Source organism: Ctenopharyngodon idella, chromosome 17, assembly GCF_019924925.1.
Source record: "Ctenopharyngodon idella isolate HZGC_01 chromosome 17, HZGC01, whole genome shotgun sequence".
Lineage (NCBI taxonomy): Eukaryota > Metazoa > Chordata > Actinopteri > Cypriniformes > Xenocyprididae > Ctenopharyngodon > Ctenopharyngodon idella.
In genome coordinates this window covers 21,379,072-21,403,053 of record NC_067236.1, presented here as the reverse complement: position 1 = coordinate 21,403,053, position 23,982 = coordinate 21,379,072, and the positions used below count along the sequence as shown (strand labels likewise).

The 23,982-nt window shown below is 38.9% G+C and overlaps 1 protein-coding gene across 1 annotated transcript in view; it reads left to right on the top strand.

Moving 5' to 3' along the window:
* Positions 1-23,982, top strand: part of ccdc88c (coiled-coil domain containing 88C) — a 72,719-nt gene that overhangs the window by 10,136 nt on the left and 38,601 nt on the right. The window contains exons 4-11 of the mRNA XM_051867032.1: positions 16,829-16,898; positions 19,884-19,942; positions 21,855-21,938; positions 22,024-22,164; positions 22,294-22,481; positions 22,753-22,834; positions 22,950-23,108; positions 23,459-23,605. Of these exons, the coding sequence (XP_051722992.1) occupies positions 16,829-16,898; positions 19,884-19,942; positions 21,855-21,938; positions 22,024-22,164; positions 22,294-22,481; positions 22,753-22,834; positions 22,950-23,108; positions 23,459-23,605 (930 nt within the window). The remainder of the gene's footprint in view (positions 1-16,828; positions 16,899-19,883; positions 19,943-21,854; positions 21,939-22,023; positions 22,165-22,293; positions 22,482-22,752; positions 22,835-22,949; positions 23,109-23,458; positions 23,606-23,982) is intronic.

Sequence of the window (23,982 nt, the reverse complement as noted above, 5' to 3'; positions counted from 1 at the left end):
TTTTTTTTATAATGTTTAAATGACAATAAATGTACAAATGAGTTAAAATCACTATTTAACTGTGCCGTGCAATGAATTTAGCATCAGTTGAGTTTTTATTTTTTTTATTTTGCTATACTTATAGACTAGCAGTACTATATCCACATGTACAGTATCTTTTTAATCAACAAATTTGCATTCAAACGCATCAGTGCATTGCTTACGCATCTGCTATGCAAATGTGTTGCCTTATTTGACACATCAGTGGATTGAAGTGCCATATTTAGTAACACTTAACTTGCACCAAATGGAGTTGGAAAAATAATGGAAAGTTTTCCATTGTTTGCTCAAACGCGATATCTCGCCCCAAACATATGTAATTAGTTTAGCCATTAGTTTTGTGCTTGCTTGGTGCAGCTTCTGCTTAAATTGTTTTAAATGTGGCCAGTGATTGCATTTTTAAAATATTTTTTAAGAACCATCAATGACATAGATACCAACACTAACCACACTATTGAAAATCAATAGTAAATACCAAGTATCTATACTGTTACATGATCACAATCAATATCAGTGACAATATACCATTCACAAATGGAACTAATCAATTTGTCATCTTCCTCATTCTATTAATTTGGATTGATTTGCAGAAATAACTGGAGCGTTCTATTTGAGATCACCACAAGACAGAAATCTGAGATGAACTGTCATTCTTTCTATTTGCAAAGTGCTTTTTCTCTCAGCCATAAACTACATTGTGTCTGAGTGTCAACAGGGGTCTCAGCCACTGTGTACAGAAATGGCCCAGAAGGTCAGTGAGATAAGCAGATGGCTGTAGACTGGTCTTTTATGCTCATGTGAGTAAGTCGAACAATGTCATTAATTTCTAAAAAGATCTATAAACTGGAATGTGGTTGTTGACATGCAGGGTAAAATAGCACATATTATTTGAGCACGTTCATGCAGCAGCAACACAGGAAGTGAGTGCGATAAAGGAAGATGATTTTAGTGATTGATTAGTGGTGTGTGCTAAGGCGAGTCTTTATTACTTTTCTCATACTGTTTCAAAACCACAAAGCCTAATTATTAAACATTGGTGCATTTTTGTTTTATCTCGTTTGTGCTACAGATCATATCTCAAATCACGAGGATTATTAAGGAGAGGTGTGCTTACTTTTTTAGCTGTAAGACAATTACAATAAAACGGGCAACCAAATCCCTTGGACTCCCATTGATTGAAAACACTGAGCCATTTTGGAACCACAAACAAATTGCATTAGAAGGTGAAGAGTGGAAATTTGTTTTATTAATGTTTTATTAATGTTCCTGTGACTGTTTATGTAGTCACAGGAAGTACAAAGTAATCTCTTAAGGGGGTTTTCACACCAAATAGTTCTAGAAACTCAGTTATAAGAACTAGCTACTAGGATAGTCACCTGAGAACTAATTTCCCTCCGGGCCATGTTCCTGGTTGCATTCGCACCGGAAGTAGGAACTCTGAAGCGTCCGACAACTGCGTTTTTAAGCACAGCATTTACAAACATTAAAAACCAGTGGAAGGAGGGAGCCGTGATCGGAGCTGTGTTTGATGTGTGTCATGGGTTTCGTGATAACAGAGAACAGATGAAATGTAAATGCATAATTTACACGACTGAAAGAGCAAAAAGTGGGCTAAGAGACTAAGTCTGCTATGACAACTTGGAGTATTACATATCATCAGGGTGGAGAGAAGAACACAATGCTACACTCTAAAAAATGCTGGGTTAAAAACAACCCAAAATGGACAAACCCACCGACTGGGTTGTTTTAACCCAGCGGTTGGGTTAAATGTTTGCCCAACCTGCTGAGCAGTTTTATTTAACCCAACTATTGTTTAAAAATTCCTATGTCTGGCTTAAAATGAACCCAAAATAGGTTGGAAATTAAAAATTGGACTCATAATTACTAGAGGCAACAATAATAATCAAAAGGTGAACATTTATTAATAAGCAATTTAAATAAATGTTTGTTTAATTATTCATTAAACTTATTAACAAATATTCATTTATTAAACCTATTAATAAATGTTAATTTCCAGCATATTTTACGTTTATTTTAAGCAAGCAGTACAGTAATTTTTAAACAATAGTTGGGTTAAATAAAACTACCCAGCAGGTTGGGCAAACATTTAACCCAACCGCTGGGTTAAAACAACCCAATCACTGTGTTTATCCATTTTCAACCAAACTTCGGTTGTTTTTAACCCAGCATTTTTTTTTAGAGTGTACAAACATCAGGTAAATGCTGTTATCGCTGTTTTTCATGTTCGTGAAGTACATATGTTTCTACGGCTCTTTAAAATTGCTGGGTGCCGGTGTTTGACATGCGTTTGATCAATCAACGTACACTCACATCACTGGTAGTTTCTTTAGTGCTGGTTTAGAGCCTACTCTGAAATAGGAGCTAATTTAGTTTCCCCCAAATGGAGTTCCTAGAACTAAAATCATTCCTAGTTCCTGCGGTGCAAACACGGCAAAATCCGGGTACTTCCACCAGTAGTTCTAGGAACTTCAAAAAGGTTCCTCCGATGCGAAATCCCTTTACTTTACCATTTGGTTCTCAAGTCAGTGGAAACACAGGTTTGCTTCCACAAACCCTAACCAGGAACTGGCTCTTGCACCAGCACCATTTTGGTGGGAAAGCAGTATCAGAACACCCTAGCATATCCCCGGCAACTACCCACAACTTCTGGCCATTGTGTTGCCAAGTTGCCAAGCATGAGTGTCACTCACATTTACTTGAGAAACAATATTTTAAAGCGGGTTTGTGGTAATGACTAAAGATGGTCTTAATTGGTTCTCTTTGGATAAAGATATGGACATGTGATCACTCTATTTCTGGTGCATGTACTACTGCAGCCCAGGTAGATCAAAAACAACATCCTCTTAAAGGGTTAGTTCACCCAAAAAAGAAAATTCTGTCATTAATTACTCACCCTCGTGCCGTTTTACACCCATAAGACCTTCGTTGATCTTCGGAACGCAAATTAAGATATTTTTGTTTAAATCCGATGGCTCCGTGAGGCCTACATAGGGAGCAATGACATTTCCTCTCTCAAGATCCATAAAGGTACTAAAAACATATTCGGAGCGTTATGAATCAGCGTGTCGAATCATGATTCGGATCGCGTGTCAAACCGCCAAACTGCTGAAATCACGTGACTTTGGCGCTCTGAACTGCGGATTCGACACGCTGATTCATAACGCTCCGAAGCTTCCTGAAGCAGTCTTTTGAAATCGGCCATCACTAAATAATTCGTTTTTTTTTTTTTTTTTTTTTTTTTTTGCCGCACCAAAAATATTCTCGTCGCTTTATAATATTAATATTGAACCACTGTACTCACATGAACTGATTTAAAGATGTTTTTAGTACATTAATGGATCTTGAGAGAGGAAATGTCATTGCTCCCTATGTAGGCCTCACGGAGCCATCGGATTTAAACAAAAATATCTCAATTTGCGTTCCGAAGATTAACGAAGGTCTTACGGGTGTGGAACGGCATGAGGGTGAGTAATAAATGACAGAATTTTCATTTTTGGGTGAACTAACCCTTTAAGTTTAGATCCCACAGATCATTGATAGGCTCTGGATAGTTTCAAAGGACTCGTGATCTGAACTTGAATGCCTGTCTCACGGTAGGTTACGAAAGAGATTCCAGATTACATGTATTCAATATCTAATGCCAAAATGATGCATTCACCCAGCTTAGCCTAGATTTAGGTTTAAGCCTAAACCCTCACATTGGGTGATTTAATCTACACCGACCAGATTTGCCCCAGTTTCATCGAGGAATTGAGAATGTAGAATAATCTGTTCAGACTGTAGGTTGGACTGTCCCAGTGTCATCTCTCGCTGTCTGGCCACACTTTCTGCTCTCCCCTCATTAGCTCTAAAATGACTCTGTGCTCGCTCGCCAGAAAGCATCCCACCACAGAGATCAGGGCTACAGACAGTGGGAACAATGGACCTCTGGGGGAGGGGATGGGTAGTATGTTGGTTCCTCCCTGCCTATTGTCTGAAGAGCAAGTTGTTGAGAGCATGAGCTCCTGTAAGCTGACTCCTGTCAGAGCTGGAACATGAGATATGTGGCCTTGCCGGGCCCCTGATCTGCCCAGGGCCCATGCATAATGAACTACAGTGGACCACAACAACACTTAACATCATGTATGGACATCCAGTCGAAGCTGTTTTGTTTTAGAATGGTTCATTCGAAAATGTGTCTGAAAGTTTGTCTCAGACAATAACGTGCCAGCTGTTTTTGTTTATCGGTTGGTTTCAAGGGTTGCCCCTACACGTGCCCTTTTCATCTAGCCCGAAAGTCTACTTTAAACGTTCCCTTCCAGTCTGTAATTGGCTGCGTTCCTCCGTTCCATATGCAATATTGTGAGAGCATAAACCCCTCTTCACTGTCGCCACATGTACAATCTGCTCGGTTTGATTCAGTTCACTAGCTCTCTGAAAGGATGTGGTTAAGACTCATTTGTAGAATTTGTGAATAATCCTCACGCAAGCCTGTAAATGAGGACAGTCATGTGTCGAATTGCCGTTCCTCACACACTTGGCGGGTTTTTACAGGTTTTGCTTCAATGTAGCTCTGAAAGAAGGGAGGTGTCTCTTTGAGCTAGCTTGCTAGCTCTTTGTTCCGCTGTTTGCTCGCGTACAGTGGAGATGACATGGCTGTTCCCAGAGGTGTACAGTTTCCCTTTTGCCATATACCTGGGCTCTCCTCGAACACTTCATTTCATTTCTGCATGATCTGCTTCAGTTCAGGATGTAGATGTGACACATCATTTTGGCTGCGTCTCGTAATGCCTGACTAATTTAGTACTCAAAATGTCGCTTTGATATGAACATACACTTGCTCTTATTCACTACTTTTAAAAGGCCTGTGTGTTTGTCCCTGAACAGAGGAAACCCCCTCCAGAGACAAACTCATAAACAAAGCCTCCTGGACTGCTTTAAAGCTGTCTTTTTTTTGTATTCTTTTACCCTCTCCATCTCTTGCATTTTCTCTGCCTCTCTCTTTCTCATATCTGCCAGCACTTAACAATTACATGATACAAAGATTTTCTCTACACAAAAGTGACTTGTCCAATTACTTGTCTGTGGATTTCCAAGCTGATAGACCAGAAAGTTTGCTACTGCAGACTTTGGCGCATCATGTTTTCACGTGTTTAATGAGATCACAGTTTCACACGTTGTGCAAGAGAATGGAGACCAGGCTCAGGAAAAGCTGTAATGTAAAACCCTAATGAGTCTTTTTCAAGTCTTCCTGGGAATTTTCTACTTGCTGTATGACTTTGGAAGTTGTAATTACAATGCAATAAGAGAAATTCTTTTTCACTTTGTCACTTTCTAGTGCAATAAAATTAAGAGCAATTGATGCGCATGGCCTGACCAGGTGTGAAGCAACAAACAATTTGTCTGTTTACACTGAATGACACAATCACAATTCACTGCCAATCAGAGCGGTGTGTAGAGTCTGTTTGTACGCTCTCTCATACTCACAACGCTTTGCACAGCATAAAATGTGTACCTTGAATTTCACTACTTCCATGATGCTTCGCTACACAGCATGCTTTTTATGGTTTTCCTAGTGCAGCTCGAGTGTTGTGTGACATTCGCAGAAGGACAAACTCTTGATTAACATGGAAGAGATAAAGACATGAAGTTAGGTGTGTAATTAATGCTTTATCTGTGCATTTTATCAAACGTTATCTGCTTCAGAGAATGATGGGAAATGTAGTTATGTGACAAACTTGTCGCCTCATAAACTGGCTAAATAAGTAGTATTTTCTTGCCATTCTGACTAATATTCATTCAACAGTACACAAAGTTAATCATTCCGACAAGACAACAACTTTTTTTTTATTTTTTTTTATTTTTTTTTATTTTTATAACCGTTGCCTGTTATACATGCTCATTATATATGATACTTGATTGCATAAATCAGGTCATGTCTGAGTCTGTATTGTTTTATGAGATCTGTGTGTCTGTATGTCTATTGTCGCCCCTTGTTTTTGCTCCAGATAACTCCAGACTGAAGGTTTCTCTATTTATTAGCTGCCATATGGAGCAACTCTAGCCTTCCCCCTGTCTTTGATGGACATCTGTTGCTTCCGAATGTGACACATGTAGCAAACATGTCCTGTGTAGGCCACTGGTCAAAGATCAATGTGTCTTTAAAAGGTAATAGTTGAAGCCCCCCTAGCCCCCCTCCTCTTGGTCAAGTCAAGAAGTCTCTTTCTCCTCCACTGGGATGTATTTTTGATCCCAAGGTGCCGGGATCTGAACATCTACACAGATTTGGTCCAGCTGCTGTGGTAGTCACTCTACCTCTGTGGAATGGGACAGTGTTGGGGGGAGGTTCCACTAGGCTGCTTTTATTTAATAAAGAATTGGGGTAAAGAGGGAGGTGGTATGGCTCTCTAGGTCAATTGTAGTTGCCAAGGAGTCTGGAATGCCTCTCTTTCTCTCCCTTCTGTCCCTGCTGTTGCCCTCGGAGTCAATGGGAGGTGAAAGCTGGTGTGTCCATGCACATACAGAGCCTGTAAGAATTAGGTTTCCCTTTCTAAACCATTTGTGTTTTTGTTCTTTACATGGATTTGGGGTTGAATCCTTTAATTCTGAGTTTTCTTGACTTTAAAAAGTTGCCTCAGCAACTACAGAAACCTAAATACTTTATGTATGCATTATGCTTTGTTGTTATTGTGGTCTTAGTGCTTTGTGGAGATTTCAAAAAAGCAATAAGATTTCTGATAACAGGAAGTGGTGACATCACATGCGACTGTGTCACATAGCAGCAGCAGCGCTTACCTGGGCTCTTTATGTACAGTTTGTTCACTTGTTAGCGACTGATATTTATTTATGCTCCTCTGTTCGGACACTATGTGACGTCTTGGTCTTTATGTGGTTTCCAGCTTTTATGTCTCCCCATATTCTGCCAATAGATCCTTGAATATGGGCTCAAATTACACATCCTAAAACAGAAACAGTGTGACTGACACTGCTATATTGTGTGTTAAAAAATGATCCAAATGTTCTGCTTTGAACGTGAAGGACCACTGAATTCCTTTATGTCCTTTAGAGAGATATACAACATATTGGTTATTGGCTCTCTGTGGTGAAAATCAAGTTTTTAATGTTGTTTATATGTCTATGTTGTGTTTTTAAAATGCTTTAAGACAAACCATGTGCAAATTCATAAGTCAACATCATTGCTGAGTATTTTCTCTATAAAACTGCAGTGATCTAAAAACAGTTTCAAAAACGCGGTTTGAAATTTCCGGTGTTTCTTATGTCACAAACTACCTTGTAACCAATCACGTCAACGTGTCGGCAGGCTTTAGCATATTTAGCATGCTGCGAAGCAGGGGAGTCTCGAAGACATACCGGTAAATTTTTCTGTTTATATGAAAAATCAGGTATATTTAGCAATATAGGGTGTGTGTGATATTACAATACATTACGATGTTATGATGAACTATATGCCTTTCCCCACTGACGTTCATGGTTTGTGTAACATTAGCAACACATTATTAGCTGTTTGATAACGTAGTAAAGCAAAAGGCTAATCATATTAATTACCGTTATGTGTCTGACGTTGTAAAAAATGATACCATTGTGCTGTTTACCTCAGTAAGTTGACCGAGTGGATCTCTGAGCTTGTGCGAGTGAGTGGAGGCGGGGCTAATTAGCATATTCATAGATCCGTGTATACTAAATGAGTTCTATTCAAGCTATTTTAAGAAAAATTTCACAGGAAAAAAAATGTATAAATATGTCATTTTGGTGGTCAAAGATGAGTTTTAAGAGATGAAAATTATTGACTACAGGGGGACTTTAAATGAACTAAATATGAAACACTGCAATAAAGATTAAAGTTGGCATGAAATGAAAATACACCTAGCGTCTAGCGACGCAGTGCGGGTGAACCATATCGATAGAGAACGCGTTTGAATACGCGCTCGTTTTTTACTTTCACGCGTTCTCTTTGAATAGGGAGTGGCGGTGCTACAATACAAGACATTTGTCAGATGCTTAGGCTCTGTTGTGCAACGAATCCTCCGCCATGGTCTTGTCAGTCATCTCGTCACGTGATCCGTGAACTCTGATTCCTGCTGCACTACGTATGACTCTGCAGCTCGTGTTGGATGAACTGGATGGAATTGAAGCGACCGTTATCCAACTGAATTAAATGGTTTTTATTTCTATAAAAAACAAAACAACAGTGGAGGCGTAATGTAAACGTAGTGGTGGCATATTCTATACTAATTTCACCCTCACACTCCATCATGGCAATATCACGAGACAGCTTTTCACCTCGACGAGAAATCTCGTCACATTTTAATCTTGCGAGATCTCGTCACACCCCTATATGCAGTATATTTGGCGCTTTTGAAAACATGCCATTCCGAGAGTATATAGAACTGTTTAGGTTCTAATGTTGTCTGCAGTGTTTGTACAGGAGCTCAGTGGATTGGGCTTATTTTAAATCTATCTACCATGTGGGTGTGTGTTCATGTACAGAGCTGTAGTCAGCCTGTGGTTTACTCCACAGGAGGGTGAATATAGAACACTGGGTCACTTAGTACACATAGAAATGGGACCACAAATTTGGTAAAGTTGACCTTCGCTTTCAATAACACAAACGGGCATAAACAGGCGTAGACACTTGCTATTTGAGCAATCTAAATCAAGCTGTGCCAAAGTCTAAATCATAACCACAGCTCAGGGTGAACATGTGGCATGATCTGGTCTGGTGAATTAGATATTGATCATTTGTGGGTTTCTCCATTGCATATGAAGAACCCTCAGGCAAAACTGCAATGTGGGTCACTGTAACAGAGGAGAGGACCACCATGACCATTGATTAGCCCCTTTTTGGCACCAGCATATGTGTCAGTCATGACAATGGGGCACATTTGCTTCACTTTTCTCCAAGTGTAAAATTAGAAAATGAAACTTACACTTTCTCCAAGCGGCTAAGACACATTTACAGAAAACACTTTTCTCAAAACTATTAATACAAAACCATAACTTTAAAGACTATGAAGTAACTTTAAGCCCATAAAACATTCAGATATATTGAAAACTCATAATGCACTTTATTTATAAAACAATGATGATTTAATAATTTTAATAAAGTTTTTCAGAGCAGCATGCATGTTGTACATAATTTTTTAAAAATATTTCCTAAACATATCGTTTTGTATTTGTCTATTGTTTTGGGAAAATTGCACCTCGTTTGAAGAAATGCGTGTTTGCTGTTTGAGAAATTAGCAGCTTTTGTGAAACATATGTGTATATATATATATATATATATATATATATATATATATATATATATATATATATATATATTACACACACACACATATATATATATATATATATATGTGTATATATGTTTGCAATTGGGCTGTCATTATATCAGATTTTCACTACACTATTGTCGTAGCCAAAATGATTTACAGTAATGATATTATCGTTATCTGTGAAAAAATATATCAGTAAAGTCCAACCGATTATTTACAATATTATTGTGTGTGTAGTATAAACATGATCATTATTATTATTTTTATTTTTTTAATATCCCTGTTATTGTCATTTCCGGTATATTACAACACCCTAGTTTGCATATAAACTAACACACAAATCAAATGTTAAAAAAATAAATAAATAAATAAAAAATACATTTTATTAAAAATTCTAAACCCCTTTCAAAGATCTGGGGCTCTGTTCAGATTTACAAAATAAATGATTGAAATACAGATTTGCAACCATAGATTAGTGAAGTAAGCCTTTTGTATGCGTTTGTTTATTGTCCAGCAACAGTACCGTCTCAAACATTCTCCGGTTTCTCGTGTGAAGTATTCTTGCGTTTCCTCATTCCTGTATCTGTGATGGCTGCAGTCTCAGAATGGAACACAATGGCTCTGAATACTCCCGTTACTCACTTCTATTCATCTGAGCTTGTCCTATTCTAGTCGTGTTTGTATTGTGATAAGCATGAACGGTCAATTTGCTTTGACTTTCTACCCATCAAGCTAAATATTTACTTGAATTTGGAATCCAAAATAACATCCTTACAGGGAGCACGTACATACTCAGTGACCCAGTGATTCATTTTTCTGAGACCATTAGTTTTCTGGTATTGTCTCACTGGGCAAAGCGGAAGCTGCTGATGTTACTTGATGTTAGGGGGAGAAATGTGATTGGCAGTAGTGTGTTGATCCCAGAGCTCCATCACTGCTGTGTTATTGATTTATTACTACTGGAGAGGAGTCCCATGGCCCCCACAGCCCTTTTCTCCATCCATCCTTTTATCTCAGATGAAGAGTGATGTGTACCTTTTTCTTTTTCTTATCATGTTTTTGTCAATACCCAATCCCATATTCTCATGTTTCTCCTTCTGAATTCATTCTCAGTCCATTTTAGTACACTAAACTTCAAATATTTTTGATAATTGCCATAAAATAATATTCATTTAATGTCTCTTATGATGACTAAGGCAAAGTAAAAACAGTAATCATTCTAATATGCTGATTTGGTGCTCAAGAAACATTTCTGATTATTATCAATGTAGAAAACAGTTGTGCTGCTTAATATTTTTGTGGAAAGTGTGATGCATTTATTTATTTTTAGGATTATTTGATGAATAGAAAATAAAAAAACAGGATTTATTTAAAATAGAATTGCTAACCCAAAACTTTTGAATGGTAGTGTACACATAACATGTAATTTAAATACATGAAACTCTATTCACAGTGCGTTTGACTCCTGTAATGTGACACATTTTAACAGCAGGAAGTAATGTAGGGTGGGACTTGGTTTTATCAGTGGATGTGATTAGATGGAATCATGTTAGGTTATGATATAATTGGATTTGATTGTTCCCAGCCCGCACAACTTTGATCATGTCAGCAGAAACATAACATCACATGTGAGGAAAGTAACATTTTGTTACCGAAAAACTTATTTTCCCCATAAAATAACATGCACTGATGAAACCGCACTGATCGATATAAACAGGAACATTTGTGTAAAGAAGTAAGTGAAGTTAATTTTGATTTTATGTTGTTTTTAAGATCAGTTTAGACTATTTGTGTCTCAACCATCCTGAATGCCAACGTCCACTCCCAATATATAGATAATGATCATGTGTTAACTGCACCGGTTCATAATGCTTAAGCCAGCGGGGGGTGGGTAGCCCCAGAGCCAAAGGTCTGAACAGCACAAGTGCTCCTGTCCTACTTTACCGTTCAGGCATTGTTCCACATGGCAACAGAGGAAATGAGCTCAGGAAAGTTTCTATGAAACTTTCCAACTATTCTGACCAGTTGCATCATGACCTCATTTTTAGTGGATGTTCCAATGGCGTAACAAAGTATGAAGGTGCCAAGGTTATAGTTGTCCTGATTTTACAGTGGAAAATGCCATTTGAATGTTTAGTGAAGTTTAGGAGGCCAGCAAAACCAACAATCCCATATTTCCTCAGTGTGAAATCAAAACATTGGCTTTACGCTATTCCTTCCGCTCTTTTCGCTTTGATTTTCCTCCTTTTTATTAGGGGTTCAAGCGTGTAGCGCTGGAACCCTATTGTAATTGTTAAAATTTCCAAGGATCAGCATTCTCCCTTAAAGTGATCGCGCAGACTAAACCGTTAGTCGTAGAGACTTGAAACTTTGAGGGCTGGTAGTACTCACACCGTCTACAACGTCACCAAGGCTCGCCCCGATCGGCCTGACGGGGGCGCTACAGCGGCCAAAAGTACGAAATGGCTCAAAACTCCTGGTGTTCTCAAATCCTTGGCTCAAGGCGGACACGATGCATGCCTCGGATTCGCTCATCGTTGTGATGAAATTTTCAGGTATTTTGGATTTTTTTTTTTTTTTTTTTTGAAAAACCTACTTTTGCGAGCTAGTACTAGGTTTTTGGCCTGGTCAGAACCAAACCCGTGCACTGAGATTCTCTGCAGTCTGATTGTCAATAATTATCAAAAAAAGGTTGAAATTTCAATTCACGGTCCCTAAGGGCTGCCAAAACGTTTTAAGTAGGGGGAGCCACTTTTACTAAAATGGCTATAACTCGTGAATGGAATGAGATATTTTCACCAAACTCAGCACACCTATGTAAGAACTTATTCTGTGGTCGTGTGAAAAGGACACAATGACTGGCTACTTGATGGCGCTATAACAGCAAAAAAAACTGACAATGGCTATAGCTACTTCACCATTAGTCCAATTGACTTGAAAATTGGCATACAGTGTCTTCGTCCAAGGTGCCATGATTGTCTATGAGGACATTGACATATCTCAAAAAACATGTCCGCCATTGGCCAATGAATTTTGAGCAGATATCAGACAAGGTTAATGGTGGTCGATTGGAATGAAACTCACTGGGCCTGTTCGACTCACGGCCCTAGAGGCCTGTGAGAAATTCAAAAGAAATCGGCCACCGGGGGCGCCTTGCCGTTTTTCACGTGCATAAAGGATTGTGTATCGCACGTTTTTTTGCAGAAGCCCACAACATTCATACCACATGGTAGAACTCCTCATTCTGAGAAACTTTGCCTCTAGGACCGCCGATGTCCATCGAATCGTTCGTTAAATATTGGAGATTATTTCAAAAGCCGAACTAGTTTTGGCTCAACCTCGATAACTGTTAAAAAGCTTTATAAACCATATATTTCCTATGGTAAATTGCCTGTAAATGGTCTTTTCCATCTATGATCGAGATGGTTAAGGGCTTACTAATTTAAACATTATACCTTTTTACACATGTGCTTAAAGGCCTTAAAGTGCTCGAACCCTGATAATTGCTGCTCACAGCTATATTCGAATTTTGTCTTCCTTAGTCATTTTGTTTTCAAAGGGCTTTGGCTAGATTAGAAGTTGGTCTTTCAACCAACACCTTGCTGGCACTGTGATATGGATACATGTCCATCAATAATTTACTTCAGGCAGGTAATTTTCAGTAATGATGCAATTGCAGGTCCAGCGTCGTCTTGTTATTATCTGCTATGATGAAAGGTTATCTTTGTGGTGACATTATATTTAGAGTTGTTTTCTTTTTGTTGTGTATATATACAGTAGTTTCTACAGTGGTAATGTATCTGAAATCGCGTAGGAACCTTAAGTTCCCTAAGCCTGTCTCTGTCAGGTAAGGAATGTTAACTGATCCTTCATCATTTTTTCCATCCTCAGCTGTTAGTTGAAACCAGATACCGACGCTGGCATGAAAGCCTCCTCGTCTTGCATATGACTCAAATCTAGTAATTAGCCTGCTTGAATTTAGCAGCAGTGATCAGGTTAACTGGCTATTAAAGAATGAGGTGTTTATGAAGAGACCGCCTAACGTCAAACTACCGCACACACCCCATCATGGTGCAGCTGTCGAATCAAACACCGTAAAGAGCTTTTTCTCCTCAAGTTGAAATGTGCACCTTTATGTAATTATACACACCAGACTGGCTGTCAGTCAAAAACACTTAAGTTTCTTCCCAGAGTGCCTTGCTTGTTCCTGTGTGCATAGTTATCTCAGAAGTGGTCTTACATCAGTGGTCCTGAAAATACAGGAACGACAAGATTACTCAAGTGGATTGTAAGGTTCGTCTTGCATATATTGTAAAGAAACATTAGTTTTGATGATATGTAGAAAATGTCTGATGTGTATAAATACAATGTAATGATGCAAATTAGACTTGGACTGAACTGAATTTATGAAATGAAAGTTGTTGTTCATCAAAAAGTATGAACATTCTTACTCTTATGTCAATCTAAACCTGTTTGACTTTGTTTCTTCTGTGTACGATATAAAGAGAAGTTCAGCAGAATGTTGATGCTGCTTTTTCGATACAATGTAAGCCTATGGTGATCATCGCTCTCAAATTCTTCAAAGGACAAAACAAATACCAAATTATAAAAATCCATGCGATCAGGTATTTCATGTAAAGGTGAAAGATTTTTCCATGCAGATTTCACAACATATTTAATATGGATTCGCTGGTTATATGGCATCTTTTATTGAAAATAGACACATTTTGCTCATGAAATTTCGCCAAAATTAGATGATGGCAAATTTCTCTAATGTGACTGCACCTTAAGAATGATATATTGGTAATACATCATTTTTGGTCGACTTTGGAATTATTTTAATTCATTGGTATTGTTCGATATTGGATATAGTATTTATCGACCACTATTTTTAATTACTGGATTTTTAATTGTACATGCTCTCATCCTGTATTTTTAGTGTATTTTTATATTACTATCATCTAAATCTTAAAATTAATATATATTTATATTTAGTGTATATAATATTCAGGGTACATTTTAGAGACACTAATAACTTAATAACATTGCCTCTGATACTAGATACTTAATACTCTGATACTTAATTTTATTTATTTTCATTTATTTAGACAAAGTGTAGAATCGGCTATAAAATAATAAATGAACCATTTTTATTGGCCAAAGTTTTATATCGGTGCATCCCTACATACGAATAGCAACTGGCTATTCTAAATCTTTTGAAGTGTGGAACAGAATGAAAGTCATTATTCTCTGAAAATTCCCAACATCGTAGCTGTCAAATACCCTTTGTTATTTCACATTTAAAGTTGCAGCATGAAGAAGCTTTGTGTACCAGTTATGATGTCAAAGCCTATTGGTTCTTATGTCACATGTCTCGTAACAATCCAAAGAGTTTGTCTACCAATAACTACTGGTTTATCATTAGAAAACATTAAAACCGATGTATTAGGCTAAAACTCCTTTACCTATAAGTATGTTCAGCCTTGCAGCCGAAGTAGGCTAGATGATAAAATAAGAGTTTTTGGTTCGTTACATTTGAAGTATTCTCAGTGTTTGTGAGGACGGCAGTAAAGAAAGGAATGCTCGCAGGCCTCTGTTTTGACAAAGGCAGTGTGGTCTGGCCCTGGCCTCAGCTGGGGCTGCTCTATTATACTGGATGAGGGTCATGTCTCTGGTCTCTATACACAAAGACCTCCCCTGGGAGTCACTCCTGTGAGATGAAGATGGAGTTGTCAGCAGGGGGTCCAGGCTTGATGATGTCAAATGGGATAGCACACTTTCTCATTAGCTGTGTAGCCATGCACTTGGGTGAGAGTGTGTGTCCATCTGCCTAGTGCCTACAGCATGACATGAGTTTGTTGAAACTAGGGATGTACAGAAGCACATATTTGGAAACTGACTAGTCAGTGGGTTGCCTTTATGTCTAATCCGTCGCAAGGATGTCCTGTTTAATCAGGCTTGTTTACAAGCAGATGTGTTCTTACATTCAAAAATAGCAAGACAAAGCACAACAGAATGGAACAACAAAATGGACTATAATATCAATTTTAAAACTTAGTTCACTTCAGAATTAAAATTTCCTGATAATTTACTCACCCCCATGTCATCCAAGATTTTTATCTTTCTTTCTTCAGTCAAAAAGAAATTATGGTTTTTGAGGAAAACATTCCAGGATTTTTCTCCATATAGTGGACTTCACTATATCCAAATATGGTCCATATATATTTGGATATATATTTTCAGTGCAGCTTCAAAGGGCTCTACACAATCCCAGCCAAAAATAAGGGTCTTATCTAGTGAAACGATTGGTCATTTTCTAAAAAAAAAAAAAAAAAAAAAAAAAGTATATACTTTTTAACCACGAATGCTGGTCTTGCACTTTTTGTTTTTGTTTTTGTAAGGCCGTTTTGACTTTGTCTTTGCACGTTTGCTTTGTAAACACTGGGTCGGTACTTCAGCCTACCTTTCAAACGTGATTATGTAATGCGTGGCACATCGCAGAGCAGTGCAAGATGAGAATTTGTGGTTTAAAAAGTATAAAATCTTTACTTTTTTTAGAAAATGACCAAACGTTTTAACTAGATTAGACAATTATTCCTCATCTGGGATCATGTAGAGCTCTTTGAAGCTGCATTAAAACTGCAGTTTGGAACCCACTGAACCCTGGTGAAGTCCACTATATGGAGAAAAATCCTGGAATGTTTTCCTTACAAACCTTAATTTCTTTTCGGCTGAAGAAAGAGAGGCATAAACATCTTGGATGACATGGGGGTGAGTAAATTATCAGGAAATTTGAATTCAGAAGTGAACTAATCCTTTGAAATGATATAAAACACATTATTATGTATAAAATCATGTTTTATGTGAATGTGTAATATAAATAATCCCCACAAGATCTGTGATAAAGCATGGTTCTGCTTTCAAAAAAGATTCTTGCTTATTATTTCATGTCAGTTGCACAGAAACAATAAATCTGGTATGTGATTCTGTCGCTGATGTCAGTGCTCTTATCTAAGTGTATTTTGGAATGAAGGGTTTGGTCAATTGGACCTGTTTGGTCTTGTTCATTGTGTACTTTGTTGAGCTTTGTTGCCCTGGAGGCCATTGTGCCTGAAGTCAAGTCCATTAGTACATGGGCACACGTACACTCCTGCATATTTCCTGCATATTGCCTAGCTCATATTTTCCCTGTATGTTGGAATTTGATGTTCTCCACCCAAGACATACCTCGTCTGGGGCTGCTAATGCATCCCGTTTCCATTTTGATTTCCTGCCTGTCTGTTTGTAAGTAGGAGTTTCCTGTTCCCACGTTACCACTGACCCTGTTTTAGGTACTCGTCCCAAATATTGACACCTGGCCTGCCCAGCTATCTCTCGGTCTGATTCATGCCTACTTCGTCCTTTCACTGTTGTCCTTTTACATAGGTTATTTGTTTAAGGTGCCATCACAGTGCAGTAAAAGTACAATAAGCATGTTTTGTTTTTTCTTTCAGGAGCATCTTCAGCAGCTCATCGTCATGAACCTGCCCAATGTGCTGGCCATCGCCAAGGACCCATTATCAGGTATTGCTTAGTCATGTAATTGTAAATAAGCCACTAGATTGTGGTACAAAATGGGTGCCTTTCTGATTTGACTAAGTACATTTTTAAATTAAAATTTTAAACGTTATATAATGTGTTTATAAACTGCATTGTTCTCAAGCTAAACTACATTTCAGTTCAACTACATCTAAATATATGTGTGATAAATGTATTTATATCTTCAGAAAGCTAACTTTTATCTGGATCAGTTGCTGTATCTTCACTATTGTAACTATAAATCACCTACTACCACTTTCCGTCATGCCCCAAAGCAAAACGTACGCCCTACTGATCAAACCTCCTCATTTACCACCTCACACGCACACACCGGCCTTCATAAACACCCTTTCACCTTCTGATATGGGGGTGTGCGGACAAGGTTCGGGCTCTCTGGGGAAGGAAACACGTGTTGTGGACCTTGTAATGGCAGGAGGAAAGGAGAAAGGCCAGAGGAAGCTTCTTGGGACCAAACCCAGCCCTAAGCGCTGACTGGGGATCTTGCTGTTGACAGCAGAGCAGCTAGAGACATGAAACCAGAATGACTAGGAAATATGGTCTGGGATTATAGTCAATTATAAATCTTTAATCTGACAATTGTTCAAAAATATTTGACTGTAGAATGCTGCAATGCTTGCAGTCAGAATCAAGAGAGCTGTGTAATAAAAAATGTATAGATAGTGTTAACAAGTGATATAGAGTAAAAATATAGAGTAACTTTGCCGATTTTTCAACCCGCTTTGTATTGTTACAATGTTGGTAGTGCATGTACGTGTATTTCTCAGCAAAAGCTTCAGGGCTTTTGAGAAAACTCCAGCATTTTTGTATATCTGCACACGGGTGGTCAGATTGGCTGAGGGTTATTAGCAGAACAGTTATTGTAAGGGTAGGTTTATCACTGAAAAAATAGAACATTATGGCGACAGCTTTCTTACCTGTACGCAATGATGTTTTGCTTTAGGTGGAACTGACAGAACGGCAGTTTCTTTCAGTTTTTCCCCTTCCGTTTGGTCTAAAATACTGTGTTCATGGTCATCCCAACAACAGAAATGTTGACTACGAACATGGGGGGTTTTCAGATTTTCCGTCGTGTAATTCTACAATGCAAGTTGACAACATTATAACTAAAAGTTTGCTAAGAAGTATTTCCTCCTAAAGCAAGGTGGGATTTGGTCAAGCGTGTCAATAGCAGACTGGTGGGAGTGACCTTAGACAGCGTCGTGCCCAGTGCATTATGGGTGTTGAAGTTTCCTACCTATTCCTTCCTATTTTCCTGCCTAGCAGCTAGGGCTGGGACAATACATAGAATCTCGATTCGCGATACAAAGAATCTGGATGATTCTGATATTTTCCGATGTATTGAGATTCTCTCTCGAATCGATTCTGAACTTAGTTTTTAACAGCAGATGGCACTACTATACATGCTTTAGAAACACTCGTACACTGCCTGCTTTCAGTTCTTTTACACACACCACTTCAACCTAAAATAATCATTCATAAAGTTCGAAAAGGTTGAAGCGAATTACAAATCTCGCGTCATAAAAGCATTCTGAGCCGAGGTGCAAGTATATTTAACCACTCACATGACTCAGCCGAATGCATGATCATGATCACGATCGATGTCTAGCAGTTTTCTTCATCAGCATTTGAGCGTACGGTTAAAAACTAGCCTAGAGCGCCATCTACTGTTAAAACTAAGCTAAGAATCTGTTAAATAGAGAAAATATCAGAATCGATCCAGATTCATTGTATCAATCGAGAATCGATGTATTGTCCCAGCCCTACTAGCAGCCAAGTTTTATTAAAAGCCCATTTTGCCAGCAGTGAGGTACCCCTTTGAATTGCTTATTAAATATATTATTAGCAAATATACTACAGAAGTTAAGGTGATGATAAACGGGGAAAACTTTTTAAGCAATGTTGCTTGGGCACTTTCCCATTGAGAATGTGCAACAAATTGGATACTTTGGATCGAAATCTCAATGGGAAAGTGCCCAAGCAACATCGCTCTGCAACATTGTCCGACAACATTGCTCAAAAAGTTGCCCCGTGTGTCATCACCTTAAGGTTTGCATTTAAATCGGTCTCATAGGTGACCCATGTTATATTCCAAAATACATATGGTACAGTAGACTACTGACAAACACATATAACAGGCCTTTGTTATAATGAGGTATGTATCTGATCTGCCGTTTGACCTTTATGAGTATGTGCATAGACTAGATTTCCTTCTCTGCTCATGCTTGCTACTTACAGAATGTTGTATAATGGTTTTGCATATACAAAATTAACCCTTATCATGGTTATGGTGTCATTCTCTGCTTGTGATAGGTTATCAAAACAGTCTGAGATTCATTTTTTTTTTCCTGGTTGCTGTATTTTTTTTTTTTTTTCCCGGTTGCTTATTTCTGTAAATTTTGTTCAATGGGCTACTGATAACAACATTCTAGTTATGAAAAGATGTCAGGGAGTAATGGTTTCCATAGAAAATGACTGTGTTATGAATATGTTTCACAGAAGGCCTGGTTTTAACATGCCGGTGTTTGTGTTTCTTATCTTGTGTTGCCTGTGCAACGTTTAGCTCTCTGATGTTTGTGTTTTTACATTAAGCTTCACTTGTAGTGGACAATAGTCATTTCCCCACGGCTGGTAAAGAGCTCCTCCTCTGCTGTCTGTGTAAAGGGGGGTACGCTGTAGGGTGGGGTGGCGTCGAGCAACAAATGGTTGCCATGGCGACAGCACCCCCACACCCGCTCCATTCTCTCCAGAGTATTTATTAGTCTAAGACTGCCAGACACAAACAAACTCACCAACACACACAGACACAAGCTTCAAAAAAGTAATTAAAAATAACTTGATTTCAAAGGGTTTGTGTGATTTGTAAAAGAGTTGGTGTGTTTAGTTCTTTAATTTCTGTTGTTTTATTTATAGTACCTTTATTCTCAATTCTTGTGATTTTTAATCCCTCAGGTAAAAGCATGGAAGAGTTGAAGAGACTGCTGTTGCTGATACTGGGCTGCGCTGTTCAGGTAAACTGCTTGAATTAGCAGAAATCTCCAACCTACATTTTGAGACCAGTACAGGAAATCATATCCATAACACCATGCCTGGGCATGCCTCTGCTTTTCCAAAGTAAAACTAACACGCTCATTATGCAGTGAAATCAAGCATCTATTCAGATATGTCCCAGATAAGTTAGCAAAGATAATTTGGTTAGATTTACTCAAGTTTTTGTGTCTCCTTTTCCTGAGCATTGTTCCTCACAGTGCAAGCCTATTTGTCCCCACACTTTTAGCCCCTCTCTAGCTGGTTTTTCCTGTTCTATGAATGGATAATAAACAGCTCACATTGATTTAGAGCCTTAAACTTCACAGCGTAACATTTGCCTGCTGATTTGCTTTCTGTTCAGAGTCTCTTTGAGCTTGTCTAATCCTCCACTATAACTTCCTCTCACTGTATTCCAGTCACGAGGCGCACAACTCAGTCTTTATCCCTTTTGAAAGTGTCCCTGCATTCTTTTATTCAAAGGCCTGCTCAATCTTTGACGTGATTCCTGCTCTTTCATCTGTGCCAGCAGTTTATTTGACTAATCACTATCATTAAGTCATACTCGTGAATTCTTTGGCAGTGCTTATTTTATAAATACACTGGATAGTTATTTCCTTCTTTGTTCATCTCTTCCCCTTTCTCTTCCCTTTCCTTTTTGTCACCAAACTTTGTTTCCTTTTCCTATCCTCTCCTCTTCTCTTTCACTTCCTTTCCCCATTTTTTTCTTCCTTCACATTTCCCATCATTTCCTTTCCTTCCTTGTCTTCATCCTCTTTCCCATTCTCATACCTTCCTCTTCCCTTTCCTGTTCCTTTCCTATTCCCATTCCTTCCCCTTTCTCTTCCTTCTTCCTGTTCCCGTTCTCATCCTTTTGGCTTTCCTTTCCCTACTTATTGTCTTCCCTGTTCCTTTACCATTCATTTTCCTATCCTTTTCTCTTCCCTTTTAATTTCCCTTTGCCTTCCTCTTTGAATACCTTCCCCTTTCCCTTCCTCTTTGCTTTTCTGTTCCTTCTCCATCCTTTTTCCCTTTCTTTTCCTTCTTCTTTCCTTTTCCCTTTCCAGGTCCTTTCCTCTTTCTCTCTTTCCTTTTTCCATTCTCCTCCCTTTCCTATCCTTTCCTTTTCTCTTCTTCATCCTCTTTCCCTTCCTTCTTGCTTTTCCCTTTCCGCATTCCTCCCTCTTCCTTTTCTGGTTCCTTTTCCTTCTTCCTCTTCCCTTTTCTACCCTTTACTTTTTCCTCTCCCTTCTCCTTCCCATTCCTCACCCTCTTTTCTTTTTCCTTTTCCCATCCCTTCCTCTCCCCTTTCTTGTTTCTTTCCTATTCCCATTACTTCCTCTTCTCTTTCTAGTACCTTCCCCTTTACCTTGCTTCTTCTTCCTTTTCCCGTTCTCATCCTTTCATATTTCCTTTCCCTTCTTATTCCCTTCCCTGTTCATGTCCCATTCATTTTCCTATCCTTTTCTCTTCCCTTTTAATTTCCCTTTCACTTCCTCTTTGCTTTTCTGTTCCTTCTCAATCCTCTTCCCTTTGTCTTCCTTCCTCATCCCTTTTCCATCATTTCCTTTTCCCTTTCCGGATCCTTTCCCTTTCTCTTCCTCTCTTCCCTTTTTCCATTCCCTTCCCTTTCCCATCTATTCCTCTTCTTGATCCTCCTTTCCCTTTTCCTTTCTTCTTGCTTTTCCCTTTCCACATTCCTTCCTCTTCCTTTTCTGGTTCCCCTTCCTTCTTCCTCTTCCCTTTCCTACCCTGTTCTTTTTCCTCTCCCTTCTCTTTCCCATTTCTCGTCCTCTTTCCCTTTCCGTTTCTTTTTCCCTTTCCCATCCTCTCCTCATACACTTCCTCTTCCCTTTGCATCCCTTCTTTCCTAATTCTCTTCCTCTCTCCCAACAGTGTGATCGTAAAGAAGAAATTATTGAGAAGATCAAGCTGCTTGACATTGAGACACAGGCTATCATCGTGACTCATATTCAAGAAGTGAGCTTTCTGATGTCAGCCAATAATATATATATATCATAAATGGAGCATGCATTTGAGGCCCAAAATTCATTTCTGATTACAGGTAACTCACAACCAGGACAATGTTCTGGACCTGCAGTGGATGGAGGTCAGTGAGATGCCTGCTGAGCAGTTGGACCCTCTGTCTAGGACCATGGCCTTTCACCTACGTAAACTCATAGACGAGCGAGATGAGTCTGCTGAGGTACGCAGATCTTACCAGCACCAACTACAGTCAGCTATTTTTTTTTTTTTTTTTAGGAAGTTGCTTTAAACTTCTAAAGAGATTGATCATAACTGATTAGATGCTGATAGGTCTGTTTTGTGTCCTTAGCTAATCATAGAGCTGACACAGGAGAGGGACTATCTTCAGTCCCAACAGCCTTCCAGTCTCTTGGGCTTTTCTAGCCCTGAGCACACATCCCTATCCCCCGTCCCCCTCCTGTCTAAAGAAGATCGTCAGCATTTGGCTGTGGAGCTGGCCGACACAAAGTCCAAACTACGGCGCTCTCGCCAAGAGTTGTAAGTGTGTTTTGTACAGTTATGACTTTTTGTTTTAACTTGTTTTCACTCTGGGTGCAAACTTCACTGGGACAGCTAGCTTCACTGACAGCACTGTCAAAATAAAAGTCCTGCTTCTGACACAGAAAGCAGAAAGACTTATCAGTGGATGTCTATAATTAAAAAATGCCAAATATTAGCAGATATACTGGCGTTGGCAATATATTGGTCATCCACTAGTTAAGCCTGTCAGTATTGTAAACAGTTACTCTTGTGTATGTACTCTCTACAGAGAGGAGAAGACAGAGCAGTTGATTGATGCCAAGAACGAGATTGAGCGCCTGGATGCAGAGATTCAGAAACTCAAGCAGGAGGTATCTCATCAAGACTTTTGAATTCACACTTTTCATGGCTGAATCAAACTGGGAAACACTTTAATGAAGCTTCAGCGATCAGTTACTATCATCTGTTGTGTTTGTGAATGAGTAGAACATGCAGTTGCTGACAGAGGCACGTTCGGTGCGGGTGTACCGCGATGAGGTGGATTCTCTAAAGGAGCGTGCTGGAAAAGTGGATCGTCTAGAAACTGAACTGGCTCGCTGCAAAGAGAAGCTAAACGATGTACATTTCTACAAGACGCGCATAGAGGTAACCACACACCAACCTATGTTACATTTCCATTTTAAAAACTTGCATTGTATAAAAAAAAGAGACTCTTTGTCATTACCTGGAAAAAGCATAAACTAGCCACACACCACTTTAATCTGAAGGGGTGAAATTGATTTCTTTGTGAGGTGACTGATGTACAGCTGCCTGCTGAGAGCCCCTGCTGCTTTTATTTCTCAGATATAATGCCTCAGGTGTCCGCTGAGGCCCTGAGCTGTCACTGACAGCCCTCTGACTCTCTCAGTCTGCTGTCGTCATGCTCTCTATCACTTTTGATCTTTTCTTTTTGTCCATCTCTTCATTTTTCTGTCTTGTCTCTCTTTTGTGCGCAGGAACTAAGAGAGGACAATGTGACTCTGCTGGAGACAAAGTCAATGCTGGAGGAGCAGCTTACTGGGGCCAGGGGGCGCTGTGACAAACTACACGAGCTGGAGAAAGAGAACCTTCAGCTGCGCTCCAAATTGCACGATATGGAAATTGTGAGTGTTATGGGAAATTATTTTGTTGGTGTTTATACATGTTAATCTTGACACATCTTGGAATTCAATTTGGTTTTGTTTCACAACGTGATTACGCAACAATTCTTTATTTATCTTTTTGTTTTGTAGCATTAGGGCAATAAATCATACCGTAGACCTAGTTGATTCATTTAGGCCTTTCTAAGGCTTTGATACTTGATACTTGAGGGTTCTCTGGAATTGACCACAAGAATGCCATTGTTCTTTCAACTATGAGTGGAAACATGCATTATATAATGCATTCCATATTCCTGACCTATTTTAGTTTAAGGCATGTTCACACTGAGAGCAATTTGTCAAAGCAACATGATTTTTGTCATTGCAACAATGCAACAAAT